General features: G+C 35.8%; 3 protein-coding genes across 7 annotated transcripts in view; 1 reads left to right on the top strand and 2 right to left on the bottom strand.

The window, feature by feature from the left end:
- The window catches only part of LOC120781705, a 115,846-nt gene extending 110,968 nt beyond the window's left edge, over positions 1–4,878 (bottom strand). For 3 of the 5 annotated variants that reach the window (XM_040113932.1, XM_040113935.1, XM_040113936.1), the window contains exons 1-2: positions 3,688–4,017; positions 3,454–3,623 (exon numbers count right to left, since the gene is read on the bottom strand). In XM_040113932.1, coding sequence (XP_039969866.1) covers positions 3,454–3,623; positions 3,688–3,766 — 249 coding nt within the window. In that variant the 5' untranslated portion in view covers positions 3,767–4,017. Of the gene's footprint in view, positions 1–3,453; positions 3,624–3,687; positions 4,018–4,824 lie in introns of those variants that run through there. The other 2 variants (XM_040113934.1, XM_040113933.1) reach the window with 2 other exon arrangements.
- Positions 4,879–5,293: 415 nt separating this feature from the next.
- Positions 5,294–6,242, top strand: LOC120781695 (protein ALP1-like). Its single transcript, XM_040113912.1, has 3 exons — positions 5,294–5,373; positions 5,443–5,548; positions 5,617–6,242. The coding sequence occupies exons 2-3, from the start codon at positions 5,520–5,522 to the stop codon at positions 5,993–5,995; spliced, it is 408 nt and encodes a 135-aa protein (XP_039969846.1). The 5' UTR covers positions 5,294–5,373; positions 5,443–5,519; the 3' UTR covers positions 5,996–6,242.
- Positions 6,243–8,142: 1,900 nt separating this feature from the next.
- On the bottom strand, positions 8,143–18,342 carry LOC120781739 (procathepsin L-like). The gene is made up of 3 exons (XM_040113972.1): positions 18,225–18,342; positions 18,008–18,160; positions 8,143–8,932 (listed from the first exon to the last, which is right to left on the bottom strand). Exons 1-3 carry the CDS (start codon positions 18,327–18,329, stop codon positions 8,675–8,677), a joined length of 516 nt encoding a protein of 171 aa, XP_039969906.1. The 5' UTR covers positions 18,330–18,342; the 3' UTR covers positions 8,143–8,674.
- Between the last annotated feature and the right edge of the window lie 4,311 nt (positions 18,343–22,653).

Here is a 22,653-nt window from a genome sequence, read left to right as displayed (position 1 = left end):
TGGGCTGTTTACGCCGGTTTCTTAATGTTCGATGCACTTCAGACGCACATAATTTTCCCCAAACTCATCGATAAGAGAACGCTTTAAACTAGCCCAATCTCTTACTCCTATTAATCCACGTACAAATAATTTTGCTGCTCCTTTAAGTAGTTGTTTAGCGTATACAAATCGTTCTAAATTATTCCAACCGACCGTGTTAGCCATATCATCAAATTCCTCAACCCAGTGACGAACATCGCAAGTATCATCACCAAAAAAATCTGAAACACTGTCTTTAATGTCACGCAACGAAAATGACACCCTCTGCGGATTCGATGGAGCAGCATTTACATCAACGTACAACGAATTTTCCGATTCGTCGTCGCATCCCCCTTCATCTTGCTCATCACCGAAAACTAAATGTTGTAGCAAACACAGTTGCAACTCCTTTTTTCTACCCGTAACGCACAACCCTAATTCTCTTAATTTTTCTTTTAACGTCTCTACCGTCATTGCCCTAATCGTTTCAGCGTCCATCTTACAAATTTATTTTTTCTCTTAACTCTTATAAAAATTCAAATTACGGATACGCTTTTACAAATTTAATTACATATGTTTCTTAGAAGCAACTGTACATTTTGTCTTTGCTTACAAACTAAAAGCTACACATTCTACTACATTACATCGCAACTGAGTGCAAATAACACACTCTTCTACTCAACTAACTACAAAATCAATATAACTTATCTTAGCTCCCGTTTCTCTGCTGCCGTTGTTCAGCTATCTTCGTGCGCCACCTACTGCCACGATGCTTTGCTGTCTGCTGCTGCTGCGTTGTTCTGCTGCTAGCTGCAGCGATGCTTTGCTGCCTACTGCTGCGATGCTTTGCGCGTCTTATGCGCCCGTCTACGGTTTTGCACCGTTATACGAATTTCTGGAACTTGCGTTTACTGCCAGCGATGTCGAGCTGGGTACAGTTACTTGCAGATTACCAGAAATCACTAACTGTTCACTTTTAGGTTTTCGGTTTTTGTACGTGATTTGTCGTACACTTCAGTACTTTGTACTACTGTCACTTTGTAACTTCCCGTTGGCTCCCAAAAACAACTCAAAATTTCTTTCGTTATCACTTTTCACTTGGTATTATGTGCTCTTGTGGCGTTGCACATTTCACTACCAATACTCGTACACTGTTCTACGCTGACCACTGTTAACGCACTGGTACAGCCACTTGTCCGATCGCAATCTTGCTGTTTCTAACAGCCACTCACAAAATGTCAAATTCACATATTAACTATAAAACTATCCGGACCATCCCGGACGAGCCCACAAATGTGGGATTCTTTTTTAAATAAAAACCACCGTTCTTAATTTATATTCAATTTTGTTTATTCGCACTTTAAATTCACGCGGCGACGTGACCGCTTACACAATGTTTTGTTTTACGACTTATACTTGTCGACCACACTTGACGACTGATACTCGAACAATGAATCTTATTTCTAATACCGAATGCAACGATCCATATGGGCCGTTACAATGATGGCTGCTGATGGACGCTTCGTCAATTAACAGCTGATTTTGCAGTGTTGCCATCTGAACTACATTATTCGTTCAGTGACAACACTGCCACATGTTCTATATATTATTTCTTCCTACATGTATATGTAAATGATTGATTAAAAGTATATTTTTAACATTATAAAAAAAATTTAAGTGAGTGTTCGGCACAATTCCGATTTCTTTGGCGCCGCGATTTGAAGGTGCCGTTGGAAAGAGGAAGTCCTCCTGATTAAAAAATATATAGGGTTATAGGTACCGCAAACGCTTAGTTTACGAGATATTCGACCTTAAAGTTCAAAAATTCGCAAAATTCGAACATTTCAAGAAGCTATTTCACCACGTTAAACCCACTTTATTAACATTTTTCTCTTCAAATAAATTAAATTACACTATAATCTTTTAACTAAATCCACATTTTACACTTTTAACAGGTTTTTTATTTAAAAAATCTTTATTTAAAAAATCTTTATTTTAAAAATTACATTTTACACTCGTTTGAACCTCATTTGTTTACCAAAAATTACGAAGAAATGGAGCGCTGCCATGTGATGACAAGACAATTCGCTGAAATTCCTCTTTTTCGCAAAAATTCCTCTATTCATGCATGTGGATATTTTCTTTTTCAAATTTATTAAGCAAATAAGTAATATTATATATGTACATGTATTAGTAATATTATATAATAATATATATACATATGTATAAGTAATATTATATAATAATGTTACGTAATAAAGTGTAAGGTTACAGTACAGTACGAAAACTCAAATTTTGTTTCAATATGAGTGCATGATACCGTAGAATATAACCACTTTATATCCTCATATTTTAAATATAATAATATATATATCGTCACCTAAAATACAAACCAATGTATCATAAAAAATAAATTGAAATCGCTGGCAGATATAAGGGTTATTTTTTTAAAGCGCGGCCGAAGGCCACCAACGCAGAAAGGAGTACTTCGCGAAAGTACTTCAGTCACATAAATTACGTATTACACATATACATATGTAGAAAGTATTTTTTTTATAGTTAATATAGAAAAAAAAATCACGCGATAAAACAAACAAAGAAAAATTGATAAAATCCTACATATTTACTGTTTAAGATGTGGCAAGGCTCGTTTTCCTAATAATTGTAAACAATCTAACTCTTTCCACGATGAGTGTGCTAAGTGATTTTTAAATTAATAAATTTAGGTAAAATATAGCAAAATAAAAGTGTAATGTAAGCTTATTTCAAATCTTAGAGTGTGTATTTAAATATACAAAGTAAAAAATGTGAAACAATTTTGTGAAACATAGAGAAATAACATGTTTTCTTAGTGCAAACTTTTTAACTTTTAATCGTGAATAATTTAAAAAATATTAGTAATTTTTACATTATTTTTGAATATTCCTCCTCTGGAGAAGCTCCTCTATCCGTACATACCCCATTTATACGGAAATTCGGTGCTTTTACCCCTCCGCCAAAGTAATCGGAATCGTGCCGAATGTTGGAAAGTATACGTTGAACACCGCGAAATATGGAATTTTTTCATTAAATACAAAAAAAATAATAAAGTAAAATTAAAAACAAAATTTTTAAGACATTTCCCGTTGGTCCTTGTTTTCAGAAATACCGCCCTCCTGAACATTTAACTTAATTTAATATCGAAAAAATACGTAATTCTAATATGGTGAAGTTCCAAAGCAACCTGAAGAACATCCTATATCTGACGATCTGGGACGTTATACTAAACTTTCACCGCGATAATTTTCAATTTTTAACGCAAATATCTCAAAAACTATATGTATTCTTGATCTTAAGAACTATCTGACCATACCTACTTTATTTCCGAAATCCTGGGACGGCATTCTAAAGCCGACCTATTGCCTAATGTTTTATGTCGTTGACATAATCACGTACCTCTTTTTCCGTTTTTACATCATTTTCACCAGTCCCCGTATCAGAAAACCTTTCTACAATGTGATGCTCATTTTCGTTGTTAGTTTTAATATACCTATTGTTGTATTCCTTGATTAAAGATTTACCGCCATAAATTGCATACGGTATACTGGTTTCCTTATTTATTTGAGCTGTATAAAAATGTTCAATAAATTAAAATTGTTTAAACTTATAGACACTCTCACATATTCTTACATTTCGACCAATGGTTTCTGCGTTCATTCAGTAAAAAATTATCCATTATAAGTGATTTCGCTAACGAATCTTTCAGCATAAAACTAACTCTTAACAAAACCTAACCATATATATATATTTATAGCAGATTAATAACTGAATTCGTTGGATTGACATAGTAACAAGTCTGACTTGACATTCTCTAACTTCTCATCATATTATAACTTCCATCACTTTAAGCCATGGATACTTATGGACCATGTTAGCAACTAAACAAACATGATAGAATACAAGATTACGACGACCACCATTACGAAACGTCATAGTTCCGTGTTGAGAAGAACAAGAGTGAAAAACTGTCAAATGACTTGCAAATTGTAAACAGAAAAGTAAACACTTTTGTAAATTCGCAAGATATTATTAATTCTTTCGATTTTAATGAAAAGTTTTAGTGAAGCGATTGAATATTGTTGAGTGAAAAGATTTGAATCATTTCTAAAGAAATATATCGGCCTATTGATAATAAAATTGTCTATTAAGTTGTGATTCAAATGGAGAAGACGTTTCTTGCGTTGTATATAAATATATACATATATTATAAGTTCAGACGCATCAGATGTATGAAATTATGATAAAAGAATTGTGAAATTATTAATTTAGTATTAAATATATCATTTCTTTTGCAAAATAACACCCATTTTTTGGCAACTTTTAAATCGGCCGGAAAACTGAAAAAACTCGTTTTCGATCCTTTAATTGCATAATAATTATTACAACAAGCCACTGCACATTTCATTTTAAAAAATTAATATATTTATGCTTAGAAATTTAAATAAATACAACAGTACACTTACACTGGTTTTCTTCATTTGAACAATTTCCGCACATGCTACTCTATTTATTGTGGATGTGCCTAAAACTAATTATATACATATTTTCTCGCAACAATATTCTAAATATTCTACTGAAATTTTTCCAGCAAAGACGAATGAATTAATATTATTTTGGGAATTTCAAAAAGTTTTTACTTTTCTGTTTACAATTTGTATGCATTTCTATGCTTGTTCTTCTCAACGCAAAACTGTTACGTCACGAAATTGTTGAACAATGTATTTGTTTTTGTAAGAATTGTCAAGAGCTAAACCGAAAAAAGCTAACTGTAAACTAGTGTCGTAATCTTGTATTCTATCATTCTTGGCAACTAAAATTCAAAACGAACAAATGCAATCAGCTGTTATTTAGAGATGTATGAAATGGCAAAACTAAGATGAGCATTTCGATAATTGTTATTAATTTTTCTTTACGGGGCATCTCGGCAGGATAGAATTTATAGAATACTACCTGCATTGCCTATTGCCCGCGGAGACTCCACATTGCTCATTGCTTACTAGATATAGAAAACTATCTAGTTTGCCATATATCGTAAGCTATAAGCTGTTACTTCAGCAGTTTGACAGCGCAGTTTTCATTTCTATGAAAATTTCGAAGAGGCAACATATCCCATTTGCACATATGTCGACTGCATTTTCATTTCGGTAATAAGAAATTTATAAGAGCGAGTTCACAAATACTTCCATTTAGTAGTGAGTGACTTAATACAACTGAAAAATGAAATGATCAAGTTTCCAAAATTGGAAGACGCATTAATAATTGCAAATGAATTCGAAAAGAAGTCTTGTATTATAAACATTATTGGTGCAATTGATGGTAATATTCATCGAATAGCTTAAGCTGGTACATAAATATATGTAGCTAGTAAATCTATAAATTTTTCAGGTACCCATGTTCCAGTCTTGCCGCCAAGTGATGGATTCTTAGATTTTATAAATAGAAAAGGATGGCCTTCGATTGTAATGCAAGGGGTCGTAGATAACAACTATTTGTAAGAAGATATGTAGAAAAACGTACATTTTGGTGTAAATTATTAAACATTGTGTTCTATTAATACAGGTTTACAGACGTCAGCGTGAAGCTTCCAGGTAGTACTCACGATGCGACGGTATTTAAGGAATCAGGATTATTCAAAAACTGCTCAACCAGTATTCCAATATACACAAAATTGGTAAATAATATAGAAACGCCTCTATTTCTTGTTTGGGACCCTGCATATCCTCTTCTTCCATGGTTGATGAAGCCATTTATTGGCAACTTAAATGCTGAAGAGGAATCGTTCAATTGCCACTCAGTTGAGTTCCGCACAAATAGTGGTAGAAAACGCATTCGGCAGATTGAAAGGACGCTGGCGATGCATTGCAAAACGAATCGATGTCGACCCTGCTTTCGTTCCACAAGTTGTTCTGGCTTGTGCAATTCTACACAACTATGTTGAGCAGCAGAAGGAATCATATTTGGAGTTCTGGTCCCAATCCGTCCAAGAAGACATACATTACTTACAGCCACAAGATACTATTACAAGTGAGATAATTAGCGAAAGAACCATCCATCCCAAAGATTTGCGAAATAATATTAAAAATTGGCTGAAAGACAATTATCCTTTACGAACATCACATTTCTAACAATTTTTTCCTACTCATAAATATTTCAGTTAGCGGAATCATACTATTGAATATACTCGTATTATTATATTAATTATATGTATGTGCTAACCCCTATTTCCTTAATATAAGAAAATCGCTGTGTAAACTTTAAGAGTTTCAAAACGTGTATTAGAAAATTAAAAAGCTCTTACAATTCATTAAATAATATGACTTAAAAAGTTAACAGCTAATATCAAGGTCATGTTATTTAGCTTGAGATGACTGCGGCGTGGATGCAAAAATACCATTACATTCCGGAGTTGGCGCATCGGCTTGAGAAGTCAAAAAATTACTGAACAATTAATCAGATAGCACTGCACTACGTGATGGAACCCCAATTTGGTAGGGATACCACATTGATGTAAGTGATGGCGGCTGGATCATGCTGACCATGTTTGAAAACATTAGCTGTCTCACGACGATCCTCTTCCAGCATTTTGGCTGTTTCTACGCGACTTTTTTTCAATCATTTTTCCATGGTGCTTAAATAATTTGTGTTCTGCTCCTTTATTGCGCCGATTAAATTGTCCTGAGTCTGCTTCCAGTCTTTGGTAAAAGACTCCATTACCCTTTGGTAGGTTTTCTTTTCTGAAACTTGAAAATGATTGATCAATCAAAACTAGAAGTAACCAGGTCTACATACTTGGATTTTTAAAAGTTTTCAATGAACTTGCTTGAATTTGGGGGGTTCAGATGCAGCTGTACCATTCTCCGAATTATTGTGTGAGGTGTCCTCTCCCTCTGTCGCTATTGCTGGGCGATGGCTTAAAACTTCATCCAGTAGGTCAAAATATCCGCATGTCTGTCTTTCTGCGCCACTGGTGTTATTATTACGCTTTACTTTATAGTATTCACTTTTTAATGCCTTAAACTTCGTTCTTATTTGTACTGCATCCTTATTATGTCCTTTTGCCTTCAGTTCTCGAGCCACTTCTTCAAATACATTTTTGTTGCGTTTTACCTTACTATCAAGAAGTTTCAACACATGGTTCTCTTTAATTACTGAAAGCATTTCAGTAATTTCTATATGCTTCCATAAATTTTGCTTTTTAATATTATTTTCCATTTCTGATAAAAAATTTTTCACTTTTGTATAAATAAATGAGGACAAATCGAAAAGCTCAAATAAATATACGCTTAACTGACAGAGCTGCCGGTTTTAAGTTATTTACAAAAAAAATAATTTCTTAGCAAAATTTTTCATTAAATAGTAATTGCACAAGTAGAAGTCCAAGTTAATTATTGCTTTATATTTAGATTTGGTTAAGATAAATACGAAATAACACAATTTACTAGATTTTCCAGTTTTTTCATGATATAGAATTATGCATTTTCAATAAGAAAAATATCTGGCAGCCCTGTTCATTTGACTGCCATAAGGCATGTTTCGATAACGTGAGGTGTTTATACGCACCTTCTAACCGAAGCGAGAAATGAAATACCGATTGAAAAATGAGTGCGAGTGAACACACATGATCATTTCAAAGCGTCTTTAAAATGAGTTTATACATATGTTTTGAAGAATAGTGTATTCGGTGACAAGGTATCTGCCTGCCTTCCCTTTGCCCAACCTTTTTTGAGTACATATGTGGGGAGTTGTGTTGGTGTTGTGTTGTAGTGCCATCAGCTGTGTTTAATTAGAGTGCGCCAGTTTTTGCAGGTAGAGTGGGTGGATGCTTAACTCATTTAAACAGAACGTATTCGACACAGTACCCGCCGGAAGAAGCAGAGGGAGAGGAAGACCTCCATTCCGTTGGAAAGGCCAGGAGGTGAAGGACCTGACTTCGCTTGGAATCTCTAATTAGCCTCACATTGCGAGAGGAAACGACTGGCGCACTGTTTGGCAATCACGACAGCAATATCACGAATTTGTCAAAGTGTCACGTTCTGTGTTAATTTTTGGCAACTCTTGCAACATTATCACGTTCTATTGCCTTTTTCTTGCTTGCAATTTATACAAATAATCGGCAACACTACATTTTATTCTGCACATCAGCAGAGAATCAGCAAACATCATATGCAACAGCTCGAAAGCTTCAAATATCATAACCAAACTTGGTTGAAGATGGTCAAGCAGTTCCTGAGATACATGATTTCATCCAAAGGGAATTGGTGCCTTGCTTATTGTCCAATTTTTATGTTGGCCACCTTGGGTGTAAAATTAAATGTTTCTGACGCGTTAATTTATTGCGCTATCGAATTTTTGGTAGTTTTCACCAGCGGACGAGGTTATCAACAAATTTCAATTAATTTCACAATGTTAAAGAGGTCTGGAAGGATTTTCTGACAGAATTTTAAGCCAAAAATAGCTTTGGTATGAGAAACATATAAGAGCGCTGGACCACACCCACTTTTTAAACTCATCCTATATATTCTAATTTACATGAAATACGATAATGAAAATTTCAACTATAAGGAATGCACATTTTTCTCTAAGAGCAAAATTTGCGGTATATATTCGAGAAGGTTACTCACCTGAGGTTCAATATACGTCCTGTTCGTTTAAATACCTGTCCTTCGATGCTTTCCGCTACACTAAAGGCATAACATGAGCCACAAGTTCTCTGATTACCAGATTGAGTTTTGAAGCCTTTTTCACGCCAATCTATCGCTTCTGGAGTTTGCTGCATTAAAGATGAAGCCACAACATCCGATTCCAAGTCAATTTCATTTCCAAAATCTTTATTTCGCAATAGACGTAGAAAATTTCTCAGATAAGACAATCCATTCTACAAGTTCAACGAAAAATAGTTTTACTTACTAAATATAAGTTTGCATATGTATACCTGTATATTGATTTCCATTTTATTATCAATAAATATGTATAACAGCTTAAATATATGATATCGACTTTTTAACTTAAACATATGCTCAACACAAGAATAAATTAAGGAAGATTAAAGTATGAAACAGGGTCAAACCACGTCAAGTGGTCCACGAAAATTTCGCAAAATCACCGATTTTTAAAATAAGCATTTCATTAGGAAGGGGATCGGACGCATACCATGTGATATAAATATTTCGTCAAACCAACAGTAAACAAATGAATTACTTAATTTCCAGAAGTTATTTAAAAGTTACAGTAAGTTAAGGAGAAAGAAAAACTATGTACAAAAGGAAAGTAACGTTACAATATACTTGTATAGAGGGTGAATTATCGTTATGTTTAAAATTGAAGATATATTTTAAAAGTTAATAGTGATTTCGTTTTTCAATTTCTCTTAATACAAGCTGTGTTCCAAAGTAAACAGGACTTTATAGGTTTTTCGGCAAAATCAATTTGTTTTATTCGAAATAGTCTCCTTCTGCTTCAATACAGCTTTCTGCACGGTCCAAAAGCATGTTGAACGAGTATTTTAGCTCGTTGGTTGGTATGGTCGCCAGTATGCCGGTGGCAGCCTTTTGAATGGCCTCTACGTCTGCATTACGCTTTCTTTTCATGAGCAAATGCATTTTTCCCAAAAGGAAGAAGTCGCATGGTACCATATCAGGTTAAAACGGAGTGTGGTTAATGGTTAAAATGTGATTTGTGGTCAAATAATCGTCTTTAGAATGTTAGATTCTGAGCAATTTTTGTGCGGAACAAACCGTGCACACACCTTTCGTAAGCCTATATGTATGTTCGCTCAAAATGCGATAAATCGATGTTTTAGAGATGTTCAATTCCATTTTCATGAATTTCAATGATGATTTCGGCTGATTTTTGATGAATTCACGCACAGTTTCGATGGAATTTGGGTGATCACTGATTTCGATTGGCCCACATGTTGATCTCATTTATGTCCTCACGACCACTTTGAAAACGTTGAAGCCACTCGTGCACTCTGCTACGGGATAGGCAATCATCGCCATAAACTTGTTTCATCAATTGAAACGTTTCTGTAAAAGTTTTACCAATTTTAAAACAAAATTTAATGTTGGCTCTTTGTTCAAAGCTAATTTTCGCACCGATAACACAAACATACTGACACTTAAGATGCAATAGCTTCACTTCCAATCGATAAAGATAGTAGATTCTAACGCACCAGACGACATATAGATGGCGCCAGCAGGGAGCGCTAGATTCAAAAAGTCCCGTTTACTTTGGAAAGGCTGTTTACATTAAAGTTATGAATATTTTATAATTTAGATTTTTGTATTCCGGTTGTTCTTTATGACGGAAGATTTATAATTTTTTATGTTACCATCAAACCTCTGTTCTTTATAAATTTCTTTATTTGTGTTTCTTTTCTATGTACATTTATGTTTTCTTTTTAAAATATTTTCATAAGCTTTTCTCTTATTAAAATTTCCTTGTTCAAGGTATATTGGCTTTGCTTTTGTTACCGAATGATATGAGTTATAATGCAATCTTTCGTTATCGGGATTACCAGTGTGGTTGTTGGGCTTCATTAAATGAAGATTTTCTTTACCAGAGATAGAGAGATGTTCAACTCATCTCTCTTCGGAAAAGAGAGAGCAATTGTTAAACGTCAAACGATAGCAATTGGAAATGAAGTACGGCCCAATTAAAACTGCGCCAAATTATTATTCGAATAGAGACATTTTTCATTTTTTCTCTCCATTTATAACGGCCATTAGTCCGAAGAATAGCAAAATAAAAACAGCACGCAACTTGTGGACTTGTACGTATATTTTAACTTTCCCTTTATTTAATAATTTTTTGGACTTTGAGGTACATTTTAACTTTTGTTAAATAAATTTACATTTATTTAATAATTTTTTGCTTAGCTTTGGGTGCATTTTTTTGTCGCCAGTTGCTTACCTAAAGCACCAACATAATTTTGTCGCAGATTGGCATCGTTTCCCAGCTTGCACCCAAAGCAGCAGTAAGTCATTACAAAAATAGGAGTAAGGGATTCTCGTTAGAACAAAAGTTCATATCACTTTTATGCGATGAAATATCACTAAAATATCATTTGCAGTACCATAGGAAATTTGATAGGGTGATAGGTCTTGAAGATTATGGCAATGAAAATCGCACGTCTGAATACCCACAACTGTAATGACCATAATGGTGCAATGTATAGGCGAAGAACCTTAGTACCATTAATTAACTAATTTTTTTGTTGGAGGTTCATTCCAAGGGGATGTTCGATGAAGAAATATATTCTTGAAGCCATTACCCAACTACAAAATATTGGACTTGTCCCTTGCCATTTCTTTCTGACCAGGGTACCAATTTTAAAAATTTAGATAATTTGTAAGGTATTTCAAAGTGACGGCCTTTGTTCAGTGTTAATGGTAAAGTTTATTTTAATTATAGTTGCAGATGTTGGTTGGATATAGTCCATTTTCATAAAACAGGATTCTAATTCGAGTTATCGGTGTGCGAATAAATTGACCTATGCTCATATTTACACTAATACCTTCCGTAAAATGAAAGTTAAATTCGTGTCTCAAATGTCGAGTATTAAAGTCGTTTCTGGTATGCAGCCCTTTACGGCTCGGAAACCTTTAGCTTAAATAGTGTGAGCTTTATTAATACCGCGGAAATCGTTTCTTTTGTAATGAATTATTCGATATTTAACAGCAGTTTCGTTGAGGCCATTTTACACACTAAAAACTTATTGTAAGTTCCTAGAGCAAAATTTGTTTTTAGATGAAGCAGAAAAAGTTTTAAAAACAATTCAGGCGTAGATGAATTAGGAAACAACACAACACATAATTTCAATTTTTTCAAAGGGTTTAATGTCGTGGGGCTTATGTTACGTAAATATCGTAACAATAGGTAATTGAGAGCTGCATTTAGAACCAGAACCTACAGTCGTTTCAGAGCATAACCATAATGTTGTTATTAATTATATTAGATAGTAATTTAGAAATTAACTTTTTAAAAGAAAATACATTTAGATATTTTTGCGGCTATCATTATTTATAAATTTTAAAATGCACACCTGGCCCCTGCCATTACTTTATTTAGGAAATGAAATTGCTTCAGATGAATTTATCGTTATACGCCACACCAAATCGATAAATTTAACTTAGCGAAGACGCCTAAAGAATTTGTTGCATTTATTAATAACTTACGCTTTCCTTATAGTTTTTTATCTTCCAATTTTAGTTTCAATTTATAAATTAAAATTTGGGGATTAAATGTAGGTCTTTATATATATACAAGATGTGTTCCAAAGTAAACAGGACTTTTTGAATCTTGCGCCCCCTAGAAACGCCATTGTTCAGTGAGAATTTCATTACATTTCATTGATTGGAAGTGAAGTTATTGCGTTTTAAGTGTCAGTATATTTGTGTTATTGGTGCAAAAATGAGCTTCGAACAAAAAGTCAACATTAAGTTTTGTTTTAACATTGGTAAAACTTTTACCGAAACGTTTCAATTGATAAAACAAGTTTATGGCGATAATTGCCTATCCCGTAGTAGAGTGCAACGTTTTCAAAGTGCTCGTGAGAACATAAAATACGATCAACATGTGGGCCAATAAAATCCGTGATCACCGGAAATTCCATCGAAACTATGCGTGAATTCATCCAACATCAGCCGAAATCATCATTAAAATTCATGGAAATGGAATTGAACATCTCCAAAACATCGATTTACCGCATTTTGACCTAACATTTTGGCTTACAAAAGGAGTGTGCACGGTTTATTCCGCATAAATTGACTGACATCCAAAAATTGCGCAGTATCCAGCATTCGAAGGACATCACTAAAGAGGTCAAAAAGGACAAAAACTTCCTTTACAATATTGTGACTGGTGACAAAACGTGGTGTTTCCAATATGATTCCGAAACGAAACGCCAGAGGGCTGAATGGAAAGCACAGGACGAGCCCAAACCCAAAAAAGCACGAGTTAAGGAATGTATTCCTTATAATAGTAACAAACAACCTTTTGTTTCAGTAAACAGAAGGTAGAAACAACCTTGAGTTGGAACAATTGAAATGCACTATCACTCCAACAAACAATCCTAAACAAACAAGTATCAAAACAACATTGAGTTTGAATACCACAACAACCTTATCTTAAAACAAAGCAATTGTATCTAAGCAAGCAATATATGTATATGTATGTAAACAAACCTAAACAAATAACATAATTTGCATCTTAACAAACTATCAATTAGTAATAAGTAAACATACTAGTTAGTATAAATAGAAGTAAGAACCATGGAATAAGTTAGTCTTAAGAGTATAAATAAAGAGTACACATTTCGGTGCAGCTCAAAATATATTCTTTTGACTCATTTTTACTTAATGTAAAAATTAACTCACGATTTGTTTTTATAATTCCAAGGGTATTGTCCACAAAGAATTTGTTCCACCCGGCCAAAAAGTTAATGCGGTATTCTACCTTGGAGTTTTGAAGCGTTTAGTGCGCCGTATTCGACGTGTTCGGCTCGAATATCTCGAAGATGACAGTTGGCGGTTGTTGCACGATAATACGCCGTCTCATTGATCGACGCTTGTGACCGATCATTTGACCAAAAATCACATTTTAACCATTAACCACTCCCCGCATTCACCTGATATAGCACAGTGCGACTTCTTTATTTTCGATAAAATGCATTTGTTCATGAAAGGAAAGCGTTATGCAGACGTAGAGGCCATTAAAAAGGGTTGCACCGGCATACTGGCGGCCATACCGCTTTTGGACCGTACAAAAAGTTGTATTGAAGCAGAAGGAGACTTTTTTGAATAAAATTAATTGATTTTGTCGAAAAAAACATTAGTTCTGTTTTTTTTTTAATCCCTGTTACTTTGGCCCCCAAAAATAATTTCGGTAACACGCTTTTTTGAATACCCCATTGGTAATGTGGAAATCGCGAAATAGGTGTTTTATTTAAAATGCCAAAAAACTAGTTTTTTCTGATCTGGCCACAAAGGAAAATGCCATAAATGTCCGTTTGAAAATCATAAAGTATATTTTTTTTAGTATATTATAGTTTGATTTGTTCTTTCTTTTACATAATAAGCGACAGCAAATTTTGAAAAAAATATCATTAAATGTTAGGAAATCTGATTTTGTATTAGTGTAAATTATTATACTTATGTTATACTGATTGTCATCTCGATATCCCTATTTTCCCCTTTTGTTAAATGCTTTTTTAAAATGATTTCTAAATTAATTTTTAATCAAGAACGTTTATTTAATTGCTTATACTATTGCAACATGGTGTTATTTTGTTCACTTCACTTAACCTTAAATTAATCGAGGTAGATTTAATATAATATAGATTTAGTATAATTTTATATAAAGATCAGGATGACGAGACAAGTTGAAATCCGGGTGAATATCTTTCTGCCTGTCCGTCTGTTTAAGCTGTAACTTTAGTAAAAATTGAGATATATTGACGAAACTTGGTAAACGGGTTCTATTCTAAAAAAGTGCCACGCCCACAAAATTTCAATAAACGTTAATGTATAAAGGGGTCATAACTAAGTAATAAATTAAGATGTAAAACTGTTATTTGGGCTTCTGTGAGCTAAAGATTTTGAGAAAATTGCTGTTGCGTCGCTCTATAATTGCTGCAATGTACATACTTCCTAAACCACTTGGGATACTATAACCAAATTTTTAGTACAAATCCCGTCAGCAGACCTAACGACTCTGTAAAAGTCGATAAAATCGGAACATAACCTCGCCTAACCCTCTTATAACTTCTTCATCCTCTTTACTGGCGTAGAAACCCCTTACGCGGTTCTAGGCGAGTTAACAGTATGCCAGTCGTTTCTTCTTTTCGTAAGGTGGCGCCAATTGAAGATTCCAAGAGAAGTCAGGTCCTTCTCCACCTGTTTTTTCGAACGGAGTGAAAGTCTTTCTCTCCCTCTGCTTCCCCCGGCGGGTACTGCGTCGAATACTTTCAGAACTGGAGTCTTTTCTTCCATTCAGACAACATGATCTAGCCAGCGTAGCCGCGGTTCCACGATAGACGAAATTATCTACGACTTCGACGTTATGACTGTCAACAGTGACGTGGGTGCCTTGTCGCGAGTTCGACGATTGTTTGTTTGAGGACAGAAGATATTTCGTGTTGTCCTCGTAGACCACCAGACCCATTTGTTTCGCATCCTTATCCATTTTGGAGAAGGCCAATGTTATTAATATCATCGGCGTACGCCTGCAGCTGTAGACTCTTATTAACTTTTATTTACCTAGATAAAAGACTTACGTGGAGGAAACATATATCTATCAAAATAACATGTTTGAAGATAAGAGAGACAGTGCAACTAATATTGATATAATACAAATGTTCTAATCCTGAATAATTGGGATTTAGGTGTAGAGGTTCGTACATCGTTGGACAAAGCGGTGACAATGCTGCTTAAGGGCAGATCATCTTTGGACGAAGTATGTCATCTACCTAAGATTCACTATGTATGCAAATTTGTATTTCCCCAAAGACATTGACTTTCGATTTATGTATGTATATACAGTAAAGTGATACCATCGTATGAAAATTTGATATTTGTGAAGAATGTCCGAATTTACCAATTTTCACACGCTAGCATAAGAATATTGAAACCAATATATTTACATAATTTGGTTAATATTGATAAAATAGTTCCTGAGATATAGGATTTCCCATAAGAGTGGGCGGCGCCACAACCATTGTAAAATTTTGATACTGGCTCTTATGAAGCCTTTCCGATTCATCTTGAGAGTAAAATTAAATGTTTTTATTGAATTATGACATTCCTTATTGAATTACTACACTTTTATTAGTTTTCAATGTAAACGTAATATGTTGAGTTGTCGTGGTTATCATTTGATTTCACTCATTTTTACGGTGTATGATAAAGTGCTAGAAAGACTTTCTGTTAGTATGTAAAGTTAAAATACCTTTAGTGGCTTATGAGATATGCTCATGAAACCTATTAGAGTGCGGTCTATAGCTTAAAGTGTTTTTTTTTTTAACCGGACGCGGTTTAAATTATGTGAATATATTGGTTTCAATATTCTTATGCTGGCGTGTGAAAATTGGCGGAATCGGACTTTCTTCCCAAATATCATGGGAAGCTTTGTGACATATTTTTCATATATGGAGAATTCCACGCTATTTTCACAATAATACACGAATTACTTTTCACTTTTTATCTTGATGTGCTTTAAAAGCGTATTTTTAGTTTTTTAAACTATATTTATTATATCGTCCCCTCAATATAACAATAGCGTATGTGCTCATACGCCATTATTTTTTTTATTGCATATTTAGAATCTCCATCATTGATTCTATGTCTGGTCAAAATTTCGTCAAATTCTACTTCCAAAAAGTGGGTCAAAATGTCATTGGAAAAAATGGTGTATAATTTCATGTTCAAAAAATTCCTTCAATAAGTGTATAAGCTCATATGCGCTATTTTGCTTTAAATTGCTACTGCAAAGTTGTTAAAGAATAATAGTGTATGCGCATTATACTCCATTTTAGCCTGTAGAAATAAATACAATTCATCAAAACTTTAACTCATAAAATAGCTTATAATAATATACACTATTGTTTGAGAAATAGTTTTATTCCGACCATTCTATACTCCACATAAGCTGTTTTATTCTCAATACAAATTCGAAAGTTTTATCCGAAATTTACAAGAGTAGTAGCCTATGCGATTTTTACGTTGTTTTGACTACATGAATGCCAAGGAAATATTGTAGTCATTTGAAATTTCAGCTTGCAAATTCATTTCGCAGAGAAAATTTGTTCATTAAAAATATGGATTTTAAACATCTGAGTGAGTATCGTCTTTTATATAATGTAAGTGAAGTAAGCAAGGTAAATATCAACAGGCTGTGACACGAAACCACCAGTCGTTGTGGAAATTGCTCCAAAGACTGATGAGTTTGATTTCGCTGTGGGATTGCCGGACATAGAGATACCTCAAAAAGAGGTGTTCAACTTTTCGTTTACTGGCAAATACAATAAAGAGCTGCAAATTTGTAATCGAAAGCTGCATGATCTTTAAAATTTGTGCAAAAAGAGTGTAATTCCTCGTGGCTCGCAGTCATTTTTTTTAATTTACGAGGTGGAAACAAGCGAAATTGTTTAGATGAGCCAGATGTAGCAGAGGAAGAGAATGAAGACGAATGAATTTCTAGTTATTTTTGATTTACGCAATGTATACCTTCATGTGTCATAATTTTTGGTTTATAATAACCCAAATTGGAAAGTAATGAATAAATGCCACTGAATTAACAAAACTATGAATTAATTACTGTTTTATAATGTTACAAATTGATATTTTTGAGATCAAATATTTTAATAAAAATACCGTAAAATTATTGAATAAAACAGCGTATACCATACAAAATAAAATAGTGTATCAGATACATCATACGAATTCCTTAAAAAATAAAATGGCCTATATGGAGGACTAGCGCTTTGAATAACATAATTATGGTCTTAAAGGATGCGTAGAATAAAGAAACTTGGTAAATTTAAAGACAAGAAACGGTATAATGTACTCATCGAAAAATCCACTATGAACAATTTTTATTTACCGCGATATTGAGGTTTTAATAGACATCTGATTTGACAAAAACTTTAAACTCGATTTTCTCAAAACCCCAAAAAAATTATACGCTATTGTTATATTGAGTGGACGATATATATAACTCCATATCTGTCTCGAGCAGGCTTAGGTGTTATAAATGACCTTTAAGAGAACAAAAGTCTCTGTTGCATCGTGTTGCGAGAGTATTTGTACAAATGTTCCAAATGAATTCAGTATTCGTTATTTCTGTGCGTTTGTACCTTTCACTTGTCGTTTGATCCTTTGAATTGTCTAACGGACGCCTTTGTGTGTTTAGCTAATTCAATAAATTTTAATTGGAAAAATTAGTTTTTAGTTACCATATCTGCCATTATATTAGTCCGTAAGCGATAACTACGTTCACCTTTTTGAAATAATTTATTATGCTGCCGCACTATATTAACATTTTCCTCGAATGCTCTTTTGCTGCGAAACTCATCATATGTGTGCATATAGATTTTGTTTACTGCACTCTAAAAGTTTGCATTTCAAATTTTAAGAATTAACATGATAAATATATGCGAAAGTCTCGGATACCTTATATTCGCTAAATGATGTATATTCAGTAACGTAGATATTTTGCGATGTAGTATATGCTGTCATTGCACTAAAGGTAAGTAAATAAAACAATGTTTTCTTCATGGTTACAAACTATCATACTACTGTTGTCCAATGGCTTAGCTCAGTCAACAAACAACATATTTTCCGATAACAAACATATTAGTATATATTTTACTAATTTAGCATCAGCAAAATTAAAAGTAAAGAGTATACAGCATATTCAGCACAATTTAATTCCAAATATAAGGTGTTTTTTTGGACATGAGGTTTCCAAGAAGAAATAAACGCTTGTAATTTTATATTATGGCCTTGAATTCAGCTTAATTATAGTGATAAGAGTTTATATTTATGTTTAAAAACGGTCAAGTGATCGTCGCGGATGCTGCGAATAATTTCCAGTCGACAGGCCTTATTTTCGACCACGCTTTGTAGCAATTGGGATCGTATTCTAGCAATAACGCGTCGAATTTTTTCTTACATAACGTCAATCACTTGGGCATATCTGTACAAACAAGTGACTTCACATAACCCCACAAAAAATATTCCAGGTCGCACGATGGTGAAGGTCACGTCACAGGCCCACAACCCGAGATAATACGCTCACCTCTTTCATTAAAGTCAATTCAAGCACAAAAAAGTCATTAATCGTAGTTTTGCAACGGTTGACATTGTAAGCAACATTATCAAGACATATTGACCAATGTTCCCCTCTGCCCATATAGCACACCAAACACTAACTTTTTGGGGATGTAACGATGGCTCCATAATGGCTTGTAGATTACATTACTTTCAATGCGATAATTTTGTTTATTAACGTACCTATGTATGTATTAAACCAAAAGTGAGCTTCCACTATTGCTTCATTAAACACCACAAGTGTAAAAAACATCCGTTATATACGTAAAAAACTTTGAAACTGATTTGATTCACCTAGTGTTACTCTCCACCGAATCGAACAAACTATAACAGATGCTTAAACAAACGGGCAGCATTTTTGGTGCAACCCTGAGCTAACATGTTTGCAGACGCATGCGAAATCGCGTTATGATTTTTGCTTGGTGAGTAAACTCTATTAAATGAAGCAGAAAGTGAAAGAATCTGATGGAATTTAAAAATAGGAAGTTTTCTGACATTAACAAGTTTTGTACAAGGTGGAGCAAAAATAACCTTCCGATGTTTTTTGGCTGTATTTTTTTTTTTTTTTTTAATTAAAAACTTTGATTCTGCTATTGGATTATTTTTATTTGGTCTTTTAAATTTTTTTACATCAAGTCAAGAATATTACATATATCATATAAATGGCCGCCGTCACAGCTGATTGTCGTTTGAGCCCTTTTTATGGCATTTTCCATCACTTTGGCCAGAACTTCCAGAACGCACATTTTTGACGGATATTGTCTTTAAGAGCTGCAAGAGTCTGACTTCAAAAAGCCCCAAAAAAAGAAGTCTGGAGCGGTCAAATCAGGCGATCTTGCTGGCCAGTGCAAATCGCCAAAACGGGAGATTAGGCGCCCGGGAAATGCATCCTTCAGCATATCGGTTGTGGCACGTGCAGAGTGTGCCGTTGCACCGTCCTGTTGGAACCACATGTTTTCCAATCCCAATTCATCAAGTTGCGACAAGAAGAACTCGTTGATCATTGCTCTGTAATGCTCACCACTCACAGTAACCGTTTGGCCCGCGAAACACCACACCATACAGTGACTTTGGGCGGGTGTAAGGGCTTTTCGTGGGTTCTTCTTCTTCTTAATTGGCGTAGAAACCGCTTAAGCGATTATAGCCGAGTTAACAACAGCGCGCCAGTCGTTTCTTCTTCTCGCTACGTGGCGCCAATTGGATATTCCAAGCGAAGCCAGGTCCTTCTCCACTTGGTCCTCCCAACGGAGTGGAGGTCTTCCTCTTCCTCTGCTTCCCCCGACGGGTACTGCGTCGAATATTTTCAGAGCTGGAGTGTTTTCGTCCATCCGGACAACATGACCTAGCCAGCGTAGCCGCTGTCTTTTAATTCGCTGAACTATGTCGATGTCGTCGTATATCTCGTACAGCTCATCGTTCCATCGAATGCGGTATTCGCCGTGGCTAACGCGCAAAGGACCATAAATCTTTCGCAGAACTTTTCTCTCGAAAAACTCGCAACGTCGACTCATCCGTTGTTGACATCGTCCAAGACTCTGCACCATACAGCAGGACAGGGAATTATGAGTGACTTATAGAGTTTAGTTTTTGTTTGTCGAGAGAGGACTTTGCTTCTCAATTGCCTACTCAGTCCGAAGTAGCACCTGTTGGCAAGAGTTATCCTGCGTTGGATTTCTAGGCTGACATTGTTGGTGGTGTTTACGCTGGTTCCAAGATAGACGAAATTATCTACGACTATTATCTACGACGTTATGACTGTCAACAGTGACGTGAGAGCTAAGTCGCGAATGCGACGACTGTTTGTTTGATGACAGGAGATATTTCGTATTGCCCTCGTTCACTGCCAGACCCATTTTCTGTGCTTCCTTGTCCAGCCTGGAGAAAGCAGAACTAACGGCGCGGGTGTTGAGGCCGATGATATCAATATCATCGGCATACGCCAACAGCTGTACACTCTTATAGAAGATGGTACCTTCTCTATTTAGTTCTGCGGCTCGAACTATTTTCTCCAAAAGCAGGTTGAAAAAAGTCGCACGATAGGGAATCGCCTTGTCTGAAACCTCGTTTGGTATCGAACGGCTCGGAGAGGTCCTTCCCGATCCTGACGGAGCTTTTGGTGTTACTCAACGTCAGTTTACACAGCCGTATTAGTTTTGCGGGGATACCAAATTCAGACATCGCGGCATAAAGGCAGCTCCTTTTTCGTGCTGTCGAAAGCAGCTTTGAAATCGACGAAGAGGTGGTGTGTGTCGATTCTCCTTTCACGGGTCTTTTCAAGATTTGGCGCATGGTGAATATCTGGTCGGTTGTTGATTTGCCAGGTCTGAAGCCACACTGATAAAGTCAATCAGTTTGTTGACGGTGGGCTTTAATCTTTTCACCAAATACGCTCGATAGAACCTTATATATGCGATGTTGAGGAGGCTAATCCCACGGTAGTTGGCGCAGATTGTGGGGTCTCCTTTTTTATGGATTGGGCATAGCACACTTAAATTCCAATCGTTGGGCATGCTTTCGTCCGACCATATTTTACAAAGAAGCTGATGCATGCTCCTTATCAGTTCTTTCGTTCCGCCGTGTTTGAATAGCTCGGCCGGTAATCTATCGGCCCCTGCCGCTTTGTTGTTCTTCAGGCGGGTAATTGCTATTCGAACTTCTTCATGGTCGGGTAATGGAACGTCTGCTCCATCGTCATCGATTGGGGAATCGGGTTCTCCTTCTCCTGGTGTTGTGCGTTCAGTGCTATTCAGCAGGCTGGAGAAGTGTTCCCTCCATAATTTAAGTATGCTCTGGGCATCAGTGACTAGATCACCTTTGGGGGTTCTACAGGAATACGCTCCGGTCTTGAAACCTTCCGTAAGCCGCCGCATTTTTTCGTAGAATTTTCGAGCATTACCCCTGTCGGCCAGCTTATCAAGCTCTTCGTACTCACGCATTTCAGCCTCTTTCTTCTTCTGTCTACAAATGCGTCTCGCTTCCCTCTTCAACTCTCGGTATCTATCCATCCGCACGTGTAGTGGTCGATCGTAACGTTGCGAGGTAGGCAGCCTGTTTTCTCTCCGCTGCGACACGGCACTCCTCGTCGTACCAGCTGTTCTTTTGCACTTTCCGAAAACCAATGGTTTCGGTTGCAGCTATACGTAAGGAGTTTACAAATGCCGTCCCACAGTTCCTTATACCGAGTTGTGGACGAGTGCTCTCAGAGAACAGGAGTGCAAGCCGAGTAGAAAATCGTTCGGCTGTCTGTTGTGATTGCAGCTTCTCGACGTCGAACCTTCCTTGTGTTTGGTGGCGCGTTTTTTGCTGCACAGAAGGCGGGTGCGAATCTTAGCTGCAACAAGATAGTGGTCCGAGTCGATGTTAGGACCTCGGAGCGCACGCACATCTAAAACACTGGAGACGTGTCTTCCGTCTATCATAACACGATCGATCTGGTTGGTAGTTTTTCGATCGGAGACAGCCAGGTAGCTTGATGAATCTTCTTATGCTGGAATCTAGTACTACAGATAACCATATTTCGGGCCCCGGCGAAGTCAATCAGCCTCAACCCATTTGGGGATGTTTCGTCGTGGAGGCTGAATTTACCGACCGTAGTGCCACATATACCTTCTTTGCCCACCCTGGCGTTAAAGTCGCCAAGCACGATTTTGACATCGTGGCGGGGGCAGCTCTCATAAGCGCGCTCCAAGCGCTCATAGAAGGCATCTTTGGTCACATCGTCCTTCTCTTCCGTCGGGGCGTGGGCGCAAATCAGCGATATGTTGAAGAA

This window comes from Bactrocera tryoni, unplaced genomic scaffold (assembly GCF_016617805.1).
Source record: "Bactrocera tryoni isolate S06 unplaced genomic scaffold, CSIRO_BtryS06_freeze2 scaffold_7, whole genome shotgun sequence".
Lineage (NCBI taxonomy): Eukaryota > Metazoa > Arthropoda > Insecta > Diptera > Tephritidae > Bactrocera > Bactrocera tryoni.
This window is presented reverse-complemented; position numbering and strand designations above follow the sequence as displayed.

Excerpts from the sequence above, each read along its gene's own strand:
- LOC120781695 (XM_040113912.1), top strand. The coding sequence starts at position 5,520 with ATGCAAGGGGTCGTAGATAACAACTATTT. Across the intron at positions 5,549-5,616 it reads GTCGTAGATAACAACTATTT|GTTTACAGACGTCAGCGTGA; the intron begins GTAAGAAGATAT and ends CTATTAATACAG.
- LOC120781739 (XM_040113972.1), bottom strand. The coding sequence starts at position 18,329 with ATGAAGAAAACATTGTTTTATTTACTTACCTTTAGTGCAATGACAGCA. Across the intron at positions 18,161-18,224 it reads CATCATTTAGCGAATATAAG|AGTGCAGTAAACAAAATCTA; the intron begins GTATCCGAGACT and ends GCAAACTTTTAG. Across the intron at positions 8,933-18,007 it reads CTAATATAATGGCAGATATG|AATGGATTGTCTTATCTGAG; the intron begins GTAACTAAAAAC and ends TTGAACTTGTAG.